This window comes from Peromyscus eremicus, chromosome 15 (assembly GCF_949786415.1).
Source record: "Peromyscus eremicus chromosome 15, PerEre_H2_v1, whole genome shotgun sequence".
Taxonomy (NCBI): Eukaryota; Metazoa; Chordata; class Mammalia; order Rodentia; family Cricetidae; genus Peromyscus; species Peromyscus eremicus.
Genome location: NC_081431.1, coordinates 35962018 through 35974512, shown reverse-complemented (window position 1 = coordinate 35974512; position 12495 = coordinate 35962018). Strand labels below are relative to the sequence as shown.

At 43.5% G+C, this 12495-nt stretch overlaps 1 protein-coding gene across 1 annotated transcript in view; it reads left to right on the top strand.

Moving 5' to 3' along the window:
* The window catches only part of Astn1 (astrotactin 1), a 214955-nt gene extending 208371 nt beyond the window's left edge, over window positions 1-6584 (top strand). The window contains exons 22-23 of the mRNA XM_059280177.1: window positions 1242-1425; window positions 6347-6584. Of these exons, the coding sequence (XP_059136160.1) occupies window positions 1242-1425; window positions 6347-6584 (422 nt within the window). The remainder of the gene's footprint in view (window positions 1-1241; window positions 1426-6346) is intronic.
* The last annotated feature ends 5911 nt before the right edge of the window (window positions 6585-12495 follow it).

The following is a 12495-nucleotide window of genomic DNA, read 5'->3' as shown; positions in this document are numbered from 1 at the left end:
TTTCTAGAGAACCACTTGGTACCCAGATAAATGCTACCTACAGGCGTGAGTTTGTCATGTCGGTGTCTCATAAGAGCAAACTCGAGCCAGTGTTTTATGGAAGCAAACTTGAACCAATCTCTAATGAGAGCTGAACATAAACTCTTTATTTCTCCCACTGTATGGCCCAGTAGTGATCCAGCAACTTCATACATCCTCTACTGCAAAATACAGCATTCAGGTTCACAGGAAGGCATTACCAGCTTCCTAATATAATCCTTTATATTTCCTCTCATTTCTTGCCTCATTGGCCTTTATCCCCAGCCTTACTTCTCTGGGATTACACTTTCCAATGAAGCATGAATATATGAGCTTTTGCCTCAGGTTATGTATTTTTTTTTTTTTTAGTAAACCTTGGTAAGACAAAGAGTGTTGCAGCTGAATTTGACCTTAGGGGTGTAGTCAAAGGCGTCTAATTTATTAAAGAGAAAACTGAAACCCAGTGGCACAGAGGTGGAGCGAATTACACAAATCAGTCTCACACTTTAGGGTCAGTGTTTCAAAATATCAACATGCACACATAAATAAAATGAATGTTTTTATTTACTAGCACACATAAATATGTGCACATACATTGCATATAATTATACATAAATAGTTGATGGCTGAATGTTATGTAATATTTTAATCAGTAATGGACCACATATACCACAGTGGTCCCATGAGACTATAATGGAGCCACAAATTTCCTATGCACAGTAATGCTATAGCAGTCATGATGTAAGAGCAGAGTGCATTCACACAGCCTTGTAGTGCTGATGGAAACAAATCTGCTGTGTTGCCATGTGTTAACACACATGACTGTGTGCATCGACTAATGTTGATCATGATAATAAACAACTATCACTGGTTTGTGTATTTACTATTCTACACATATAATTATTTCAGACTGCACTCTACTTAGAAAATACCTTATTGTAAATAGTATAAATAAATATAAATAAAGCAGCAGCTGTGTAGAAATCTGTGTCTACCATGTCTCCTGATTGAGTCCTTTCTCTTGTTACTGTTTTAATCTTGTAGTGTTCACGATTCTAGAAGCAACAGGTTATGCCTTGAGAATATCACACACCCTATATATAAGTAGACTATGCCATCTAGATTTGTGTTGGTGTACTTTATACAATCTCTGCCTGGAGTTGAAATCACCTAATGATGCATTTTGCCAAGCACAACTGTACTTGCCTTTTCTTCCCCCTCAGAAATAGCAGACAAGATCTACAACCTCTTCAATGGCTACACCAGTGGGAAGGAGCAGCAGACTGCCTACAACACCCTTCTGGATCTGGGTTCCCCCACTTTGCATCGAGTCCTCTACCACTATAACCAGCACTATGAGAGTTTTGGGGAGTTCACCTGGCGGTGTGAGGATGAATTAGGACCCAGGTACTCAACAAACTGTGCAATTCTCTTTTAAACACTCTATGGTGTCTTGTGTCTCTGTGCTGTGTTACTCTTTCATAGATGTTGCAGAGACTCCCTGAGAGATCTTAGATGCTCAGAGAACTAAGTGCCATGCTGTACACAGCCCAGGCCATACAGAAGGTTTGGAATAAGCTCTTTTAAAGCAGTTGAGTCATGAATTCACATCCTGAACTCTGAAAATAAGCCTTTGCTCCTGATCTTGAGCTCACTAACACAGAATTCCAAATGCTAAATTTACAAGGAATGAAACCTCAGTCTTGTGAAAGGAAAGTAAAAGTTTTATTAAGAGGGTCATCAGGAAACATCTAGTGCACATGAATGCTATCTATATCATGCAGACTTTAGCATGTTCTTTCAAGATGATGTCAGAGAAGGTGAGGCCTCCATTAAGGTGACATGATATGTGCCTACTTACTCCTGACCCAATCCTGTCACTTCCTAATACACAATCTATACTGTTTTCAGGTTGTAGAGCTCAGATAGAATTCCTGGAAAGTAGGCAATGAGGAATGTGCAGAGATATCACTTCCTGTTGTAGACCATTTATTATGACCATATATATAGATAGCAGGCTTTCCTGGAAATTCTGGAATTCTTAGACGTAATAAAGAGATGTGTTGCATAAAATTTAGAACCAGAAATTATTCAAGAACTCATGAAAATAGGGCAAGGAAGGGCTGTGAGAATGGGAAAAGAGAGTGGAAGCCAAAGAGAAGGGAGGACAAGGTGTGGTGGAAGGCAGAGGACAGAAGGAGATGGGGTGGGGGAGAAAAGGAAGATGGAAAGAAGTCAGGGAGAGGAGGCAAAATGAGGGAAATTGGTTCTGTAGCATTGAAAGGACCAAGCAGATGCCATGACAGGCTGTCAATCTTCTCTTGGAGATCAGGCCTTAATTTCAGTTTCCTGAGACTTGAGCAAGCAGTTTCTGGGAGGGCCATGAGCAAAAGACCTGGCAGTAGCTCCCTTTCTGCACGTACTCTGACTGCTCAAGGTTCAGTCAGTTGTTTACTGTCTGGGACCCCTCATCAACTTAGAACTATGTGCATGCGTCAATGACAGAGCCTGGGCCACTGAGTCAGCCTCCACAGTCAATAGATGCTAGACCAGCCAGCCTCCATGGGAGCTCAAGGATAGAGCCTGGGACTTATCCAGGCCTGCCCAAAAATGATAACTGTAACCCCCAACTAGTAAATTCAAAGCTTACATACCCTCACCCAATCATATGACACAAAGGCTTGTACCACCCTGCTTGTGGTTTTTCCCTTTAAAAAACTCCTCATTCTGAGAGCTCAGGGCCATCCTCCTCTACCCACTGTGTCGGAGTGTTGGACACAGATTAAGCCTGACTTGCTTGTAATCAGTAAACCCCTGTGTGTTTTGCATTGGATATCAGCTGTGGTGGTCTTGCTCCGGGGTCTTGCAACATGGACACAACAGTATCCCTGTCCAACCCCTGTCTCAGCTCTTAAGCCATTCTTATACTTTTGTTGAGAGGTGAAGCACAGTGTTCCCCAGAAGTCATCCCATCCCATTCATCTAACATCTGAGGACACTCACCTCAGTAGTTATAAATTTTCCCAGAAGACCGTTGTTCAGGATATTTCCCCTGTATTTCCTTCGTGTGTGTGTGTGTGTGTGTGTGTGTGTGTGTGTGTGTGTGTGTAAAAGTATGTACAGTGTGCAGATTCACACATGTGTGGGTGTAGTTGGAGGCCAAAGGTCAACTTGGGCATTGCCCGCCTGTCTCTACTTCTATGGGTCTGGGATTGCAATCTCAGCCTGCCCCAGCACACTGGTCTCTGAGGATTGCACTCACATCTGCATGGCAAGCACTTTTTTTCACTGAGCCATGCTTCCAAGCTCTACTTTATTATTTTTGGAGGAAGTAGAAAATTCAGAGTATTCTTTCTGGAATAAAATGATTATTTGTATAAAGTCAGGCAGGATCTTGCTACACCCTGTAAGTTTTACCTGTAACTTCCAAGGAATAATAGACTTTGAACAAACAAAGCCACTGCTGTGGATTTAAGGGAAATACATAGGGGACAGTTAATCTGTCTTGTCTTAGTATTTTTTTTTTTTTTTTTTTTTTTTTTGGTTTTTCGAGACAGGGTTTCTCTGTGTAGCTTTGCGCCTTTCCTGGAACTCACTTGGTAGCCCAGGCTGGCCTCGAACTCACAGAGATCCGCCTGGCTCTGCCTCCCAAGTGCTGGGATTAAAGGCGTGCGCTACCACCGCCCGGCTTGTCTTAATATTTTTAAGAAATAAATCCTGGCTTAGGATATAAATAAATACTAAAGAATGTCCTTTCTACTCCACACCCTATCTCTACCCCGACCAGATTATTGCTCACACCTGACAGACTCTTCTCTAACCACCACCTCTCCTACTCCTTCCTTTTCTTTCTGCTCCTAGCGCCCCCTTTCCTCCCTTCCCTTCTTTTATCTGAGATTTATTGAGTATACACACACAGTTCTTTGCTAGGGAGCATAAATGCCACAATTTGAATAACACTAACATTGCATATTTCATTGTTACTTCTGAGGGCATTTGAATCTTGAAAATTTCCCTTTTGTGACTCAAGACTCAGAAGGAAAATTGGTTAATGCAGAAAGTGAGCAGGGGAGGAAATGGGGTTGCCTCTGTGGAGCAAAGCCCGCTGTTGACTGTGCACCCCTCTTCTCCACACTCTCCTCCCAGGGGCTCTCATGGGTAATACTGGTCTTTCACAAATACATAGTAGAAGACATTGTGTTATTCCATTAGTCCATGGAAACAAAGTCTTGGTTTTTAATGTCATGAATCTCAGGGAGAGCCACAGGAAAGGAAAAGTCCACTGCCTTGAGGGACATCAACTCACTCCCGGTTTAATTGTGAGAATGAATAAAAATGGGTCTGTGGGTACACACTTCCTGTTAGCAAACAGAAAGGATTCCCACAGTTCTGTTAGATCCAATTCTATTAAAACCTGAGGCTTCCAGACTGAGCTGAGGTTGCAAACACTCCGAGGACAACAGTGTTGCACCATTGCTAACAAAGAAGGAGGTTGACTCTGAGATGGTCAAGGGCAGACCCCAAGTAATTATTATTTAAAGAACAATCAGTGAGCAATGAAAACAGCAACAAAGACTCCATAGACTAATTCAATTCACTCTTTTGAAAGGCTACTGGGTTGTGCTCTGTCTGTTTCTGGAAGATGATGAGATGTTGTCCTCATTCCTTCTTCTGAACCCCCCCCCCCCAGCTTCTTCCAACTCCTCAGAAGGCTAGCTTATGACAGGACACAATGGAAGGATTAAGAGGAAAGGGCCATCAAAGCCCGGAATGGTGATGACCGTCAGAAAACCTGACTGGCCAGACTACAGAAGCTGATAAAGAAAGTACAAATCAGCCTTCTGAGAGACTATTCAGTCAGCTGGTAGAGTGTTCCTTTGAGTTCCTCCAACCTACTATCATTGGAGAAAATCCAACTTCTTTCCAGTGAGGTCACACTGCTCTCAGCCCCTTGACTTTGCTGCTTGAAGCTTGACATCTTTACTCCAAAACCAGCTTTACCCTCCTTTTTCCTGTAATTCTAGGAGTGCAGTGATATCATTAACCCCCCCCCACAACACACTCACTGCCCAGATGAAGAGGAATTGAATGTTGTTATTCTTCTTTGAAATGTTTATTACAAACGAAATGCAGAAAAATTCCCATTTGTGTAAGGAGTTCTTTGTTAAAGCAGAAAAGAGATAATTCTTTGCATGAGTTTTCCAGCTTAGCAGTTAGCTAATCCTGCAAGGAGTTCTGTTCTGCAAGCTTTCTCGACAGCATTCTGAGCCTTCCATGAGCTTGCTCTCATAGGAGAATCATCTTCATGGCTCTCTGGCCACTTACATCTTTGAATAGAGAAGAAACACAACCGAGTGAGGGACTCCCTTGTCCTAGATGCTTGGAGAGGAAGCCAACAACACAGCCCGAGAACTGGCTTCCAGGCGTCCTTTATCTCTGACACTGGAAAAGGGAGCCAGCAGTCATCCCAGTACTAGCCATTTCACTAGGCTGTGTGCCAGAGGCTCCCATATGCTAAGGAATCAGTGTTTTCAAATGTGTGTGTTTCTGGGCAACCTCGCTCTCCTCTCCCTCTGTTCCAGGGATCCTCGACGGCTCAGTTTCCCCCTCATCTGCTCCCTTCTCCTTGCTTGTTTTTGCAACTGGTGTTTAGTAGCAACAGCAATGGCCTTGTGGCTTTATGAAGGAGACAAAGAAGTGGAGCATGAGCTCCCCTGAAGGTTAATTAGGTGTTGTGTGCACCTGGGAGTCTGCTCTGTCCAAAATATGCTCCTGTGTCAATGCAAGCCAGAGCCCCATTGTCCTCAGGCTGATTGTACTATAATTACCTGAGCACAGGCATAATTGGTTACATCAGAAACCCCTTTCATTCCATTATATTGACTGTTTTTTTAATCAATTCAAATATCGCCTTGAAAGGGGAAATACTCATGCAAGTATATTATTTGTCATTTAGTAATGATAAATTACTGGCTTTATGGAACATTGATTTGATTTCTTTCAATACTACAGATTTAAAAACGTATATGTGCCCACTAAAATATTAGTTATTTATTTTCTCAGTTTATTTTTTTTTCTGGCTGCATCTGTTACTTCCATTTCCTACTTGTGCCTGCATCACTTTGCATGCCCATGCCATGTACTCATTCACTCATTGGACAGGCAAGCATGAAGGATCTGCTGTGCTAAATAGAAAAGATAGTATGGTCAGCTCTACCCTCTTCAAATCAGGAGTCTCGATCTGGTAGTCATTTTTTTTTCTGGCCTTCTCTTCTTGGTTTGTTTGTTCGTTTTCTGACGAAAGCGTTCTTTTCTGTTTGATCTGTAGGAAAGCAGGTCTCATCCTTTCCCAGCTTGGAGATCTGAGCAGCTGGTGCAATGGACTACTTCAGGAGCCCAAAATAAGCTTGAGGCGTGGTACCCTCAAGTACCTGGGCTGCCGCTACAGTGAGATCAAGCCCTATGGACTGGACTGGTCAGAGCTCAGTCGGGACCTCAGGAAGACGTGTGAGGAACAGACCTTGAGTGTCCCCTACAATGACTACGGGGACAGCAAAGACATCTAACACCATGGGGGCAAGGGGGTAGCTGCCGAAATAAAACAGGAGAGAAGAGGGGAACAACTGGGTGGGTTTGTGGATTTTTAGACATTTTTTTAATGGGACATCCAAAGCTCCACAGGTACCTTCTAAACCAGGAAGAGAGGGACCCTTGCTCCCTGCAGGCCTTGTCCAGTGTCATAATCTCCATCTGCATGATCAGTCAACCTGACAGCCAGTAGCCTCATGCAGCACCGTTTTGTTTCCTTAGAAGATTACCTTGAAACTCACTCTGGTATTCATTTGCTTCATTCACTTTTTTTTCCTTCAAGAAATTCACCAGGATGCTCAAGAGCTCTAACCTGCTTCCTACGAAAGGTCAAAGGTGGAGGTGCTCCTGTTAATGGGTTCCCACTGGCACCTCGGTACAGAAATGAACACACAAATCTTCACCTGCCTTATGCCCCCGCTCTGGCATTTCTTAGGAAGCATTGGGATGCTGGGAGTCAAGGCATGTGCTGAAGACGATGATGAGATGGCCCAGGTCTGTTTCCCACGGGTTTTCACCCAGACTCCTCTGTTGCTATTTCCACACCTCACAGGTGAACCCAGGTTCTGTTACGGGTCCAGTGGGTCTTATAGAGTTTTAGGTCTTCCCTCCTTCATGTTAAGCCAGGACTAGAATTTCTGGTAGGTTTCCATCCTTTCTTCTAAACAAAATGATCTTTGAGAGGCAGTGAGGTATCACCCGTAAAATATAGCTCCAGAGAGGGCTACCTGTAAGACTACTTAGCAGACCTCGCTGCAGGGAATAAGAGGAGTTTGTTTTAAAATATTCATGCACTCCCAGACTACCAACAGAGATCTAAGAACCTTGATTCTGTTTGGTCCTGGGTCCCTTACTCTGGACAGAAAGGACTTGGTTTGATGTTTGATCTAATCAACAAATGAGACTCTTTCTTGTCAGTGTTTCAGTGAACTAAGGCTATTATCAATCTGAAAGGCACTTCTCTCCCCGTACAAATTTTCTTAATTATATTGTAAATTTTGACAGTCCTTTCTCTGAGGTCAGCCATCAGGATTCTGCCATCTTCACCGCCTGCCCACCCAGCTCTGCCAGCTACTAGGAGTCGCAGAGGCTCTGGATAGACCAGAACAACCGGCGATCACATGTAAGGACTGAGGCTCCATTTGCACTCACTGCCCAAGAATGGCATGGTAACCCAGCTAACAGGATGGCTAGCCTTTCAGAAACAACATCATGGGGCCAGGTTGACTAGTGATGACCCAATGTGCATTCAGCCAGCTTGCCTTGACTGGCACTCTTCATATGGAAACACATGACACAGGTCTGGAAGGCTCTATAGCACAGTTACTGAGCCTTGATCATGCTTCCCAATTGATTATTTGCTGTGTGATGGGCACTACTGTAAACACTTAAACATTCTCAACCCCTTGAAGAAAGTTCTATTCTTATCTACCTTTTAGTGATGAGCAAACAAAGGCAGGGAGGTGACTCAATGTTCCCCAGGTCCCTCATATACTATATGCCCTGAGCTACAGGATGAGCTCAGTATCTCCAGAGCACAGGACTTTACCCACTCTGTGTTGCCTAAAGCAAGCACTAAGCTCCACAGGGAAACTGTCCAGAGCTTCGCCATCCTAAGGGAACCATGTGCAGAACGCCCACCATGAAATGGAAAGGGAAGAGCCAAAGTACACCCATAGCCTTTGGAGTAAGGGCACATTTGGTACCCTCAGTAATGAAGCACACCAGCTTCCCCAGGGATGAGTGGGGAGAACATTGAAGTGCAGGCTGGTCTTATTCCTCCTTTGCTTCTTTCCAGAGAAATATTGGAAGACTTATCTTGCACAATTTGCCTCACAGATTCCCTAATTTTCAGAACAAAACACAGCTGAAAACTTGACTGTCTCCCTGTGGCTAGTGTAGGGGCTTAAGTGAACGGGCATCCAAGGGCAGGCTGTTCACCACTGCCAGATAAGGGAATGCTATGGGCCAGTAGGACAGGGTGTGTACATCTCCTTACTGCTGTTTTTTTTTTCTTTCCCTCCTTCTATTCAACTCTATGAAGAAAATGGTGTCTTGATTTTGAGCAGAAGGATATTGAGACTGCCGATGTCTTTCAGCTCTGTTGGAGATAGGAGACTACAGGCTCAGGAGGGAAGACAAGGGGTGGTGTTAGGATCACTACTCTGTTACCTCCTTTTCTGTCTTACACCAGGCACACTCTCCTCCTCTCTTCTATCCTTATGCCCTGCTCTCCAAAGTCCTTCCACCTCCTGCATATCTCCTTTGTCATCCATCTTTTTCTCCCCCCTCACTTACCCTTGATTGCCTTATTCTTTCAGTACGCTCTTGTGTTCTCCACTCTTCAGATGTGTGTCCATGTATGCACACCCTCACTACATACACAACTCCTATGACTGCCGCAATGTCATTTGGAGTTTAAAAGTCCAACATGTATGGGCTGGGGGGTAGTCTTGAGATGGTTGTACACGTGGCTGGAAGACTTTTACCCTCAGAGAGAGAAGGGTCACACCCTGCCAATGATTCTCAGTTCTTGGCTGGAGGAACTGTCTAGAAAGGCTAATGCGATTGAGCCAGTATTAAACCTCATTTCCAAGCTGCCAAACAGGTCTTAAGGGAGCCACTTCTGTCCACCTAAACACCTCCAGTTCTGTGTCAAACTGAGACCTCTAATGTTTCCTCTTGAACATACACAAACCACTGTATAGCATCAGATCCTTAACTGAGTGTGCAATTGTTTCTCTTGAAGTTTGGTCCATTTGTTATTTTTAATTAATTGCACTCCTTGATATTCAAATGTTCTATTAAAAAAAATTAAGTGTGAAAAACACTCCACTACTGTAGAAGGAAGAGATGGTATAATGTGACCAACTTCAACTATAACAGTGTTGTTTAAGAGAATTATTGTACGATTATGAGAAATGAAGTAATCGAGTAAATAATAAACAAAGCTGTCAGTGAGTGTCAAGTGTGTGGATATTGCCTCATGTCATCCCATAAACTGAGTGATCACAGTGATCTACTGGTGAGTTAAAAATTTAAATGTTACCATTGATATTCCAAATACCTAGGCTCTGAAGCTATCATCTTAACTAGAAAATAAAATGGTTTCCACGGCCAACTATAAACTTACTTTTACATGGTAGTGATTTTCATCTTCTTTTCCCTCCTCCAAGTAAGCAATGAGTGGAAAGCCTTTGCAGCATATTTGCTGTGTTCCAGACATAGTCATAAGCTTTCTCTCTGTCAAGGGACAGCCCTCCACATTGGACCTATCCCTAAAGGGGGAGATAGACTGGCGTAAAGCGGAAGACGAGAGGAGAGCACTGGAGTTTAAACCTTGTACATCTAAGAGAAAAACGTTGCAAAAGGCTATCCCAAATCCATTCTTGTGTTTAGTAAAGTCATTTGGGATCTGCTGGATGTTATGAAACACCTCCTGGTGGTTAGGCTCAAATGCTTAATCTCTTTTTTCCACTCTACAGTGTGACTTTAGTTGTTTCTCATCTGCCACCCAAACATATGATTCACTTTAAATTCGTCAATTATCAGAGGTTAAGAGTCTGGGCTTAATATATCCTCTGAAAAGCAATGATCAAAGTCCTAGGCCCTGCCTGGGCAGGGATGATTAAAAGAAGACACAGACTGTAGCAGTGTTTTATTTTGGCCACAAACTCTTCCACACCCCTTCCATCTAGAAGTACATTCTTCTTTCTCTTCCCTGAGTCTGGGCAGGTTTATGACTGTTTTGATCAAGAGGTTATAATGGAAGTGACAGTTTGTGACTTCTACGTCAGAGTCACAAGACTTTGGGATTTCGGCCTCCTCTGGAACTCTTGCTCTTGGAGCAGTCAGCAACCACACAAGAAATCCAAGACTTGGAGCTGGAGTGATGGCTCAGCAGCTAAGAGAGCTTTCTCTTCTCACAGAGACCTGGGCTCAGGTTCCAGCACCCACCTAGCAGCTTTTAACCATCCATAACTGCAGTTCCAGGGGATCTGACACCCTCTTCTGGCCTGTGCAGGTACCAGGCACACTTACAAATATATTCAGACAAAGCCTTCTTACACACATAGTAAAGATAAATAAATTACTTTTAAAAGTGAAAGAAGTCCAAGGTTACCACGCTTTTCTCTACCCTGTGATGAGGAGGTCGTATGCTAGCTCTTTGGTACATGGTAACCACCAGGACAATTCTGTAGAGAACACACAAGTGTGATAGCCTGGTACCTTCAAGGCTAGTCCCCCCCACCAATTGCACAGAACCACTAACCTCTGTCAAAGTGATAAGGAAAGTAAGAATCCCCTCATCAAGCCTGCCTAGAATTCTTGACACTCATCCCAATTATATACGACAGCAAAATGGTTGTATCTTGTGACTAAAAGGAGTGAAATGAGCACTAACATGTCTATTCCATCTGCTCAGTGACCAGCGTACAGGTAAGACTACCCTGGCTGTAAATTCATCTCAGAAAGGAGAGGAAGCCAAGACACTTAACACAAATTCTAATTGGTCTTAATAATAAAAATCCAAAGTCAGATATCAAGGTGAGTGCTGAAAGATTAAAGAAGCAGAGCAGTGGCCACTAGAGAGACTTCTTACCTCTTGGAATTCTCAGACAGAAAGGGCTGAGTTGAGCTCCTGTCTCCACATCACCTTATCACTTCCTCTCTCCGCCCAGCTATATCACTTCCTGTTTCCACCTCCCAAGTACTGGGATCAAAGGCATGTGCCACCACTGCCTGACCTCTAGTGGCTAGCTCCTCATTCTGATCTCCAGGCAAGCTTTATTTGTTAGAGCACAAACAAAATATCACCACACAGGCATGACTGTGTAAGGAGGATGTTCTTCTCACTGATGAACAGAGTCTGTGGTCCATGGAAGGACTACAGAAAGAAAGTTGGATACTGTTACCCCAGGGCTTCCAAGAGAGCAAGATTCAAAGCACACATGGTAACACTGTAAGAGAGGAGACACTATTATAGGGCCAGAAAATGAGAGACAAGACCCCAGCAAGGAGTGTGAAAAAGTGCTAGATGAAAAGGGTACTTTAGGTTATTTTGTTTGTATGTCCTTTTTGTATTTGGAACTTGATGGAAATGGATGTGTCAGCCCACACTTCCTATGTGCCTGGTCCTATGCTAAACTCTTAACTGCATAACATCTTTTAATCTTCATCACAAATCTGAAATTAATACTTAAGAAAGAGAAAGCAAGCAGCTACATAGACGTTTAACCATCTCTACCAATGCCTACATGACTCTGATTTCGATTTTGTACTGCTTCTACAGATTACATTCTTATTTCATTAATTTCTCCTGCCGTTGCAATCATTGCCTGCCTGCCCTATGCCAGGCAAGATGAGTGGTTGTAGCTGATGCCATGAAAACCATTAGAAAAACAGTTCAGTTGCGAATAAATGATGCTTTAAGCTAAGTTAGACATCTCTAACACCTGCTTCCAAGGATCGAGAACACTGTGGAAGAGGGGGCAGAAAGAATGTGAGAGCCAAAGAACGGGGAGATGTACAGCAAACAGTCATTCTCTGTATATAACATAGCAATTCGCTTGTGAACTCCGTGCAGTGGTGGTTCTCTGTGGCATAAGACTTGCCCAAGACTGGACCCATCAACATTTCATTATGGATGGGGCAGGGTCCCACATGTGGCCTCACTCTTCTGTGAGATCCTGTTGACAGCTTCCTTGATGATTGCTGAGGAGTCATTTTCTTCAGTGATGTAGTACTGATAAGTTTCCCGTGGTCTAGTATATAATCGCCTGAACACCTAGACATGTGCAAGCAACTCTTGTTAAATCCCTGACTCACACACTAAATGAAGACATGAAGGTAGGAGAGGACTCTTGTTGGTGAGAAGAAAGGTGGGAG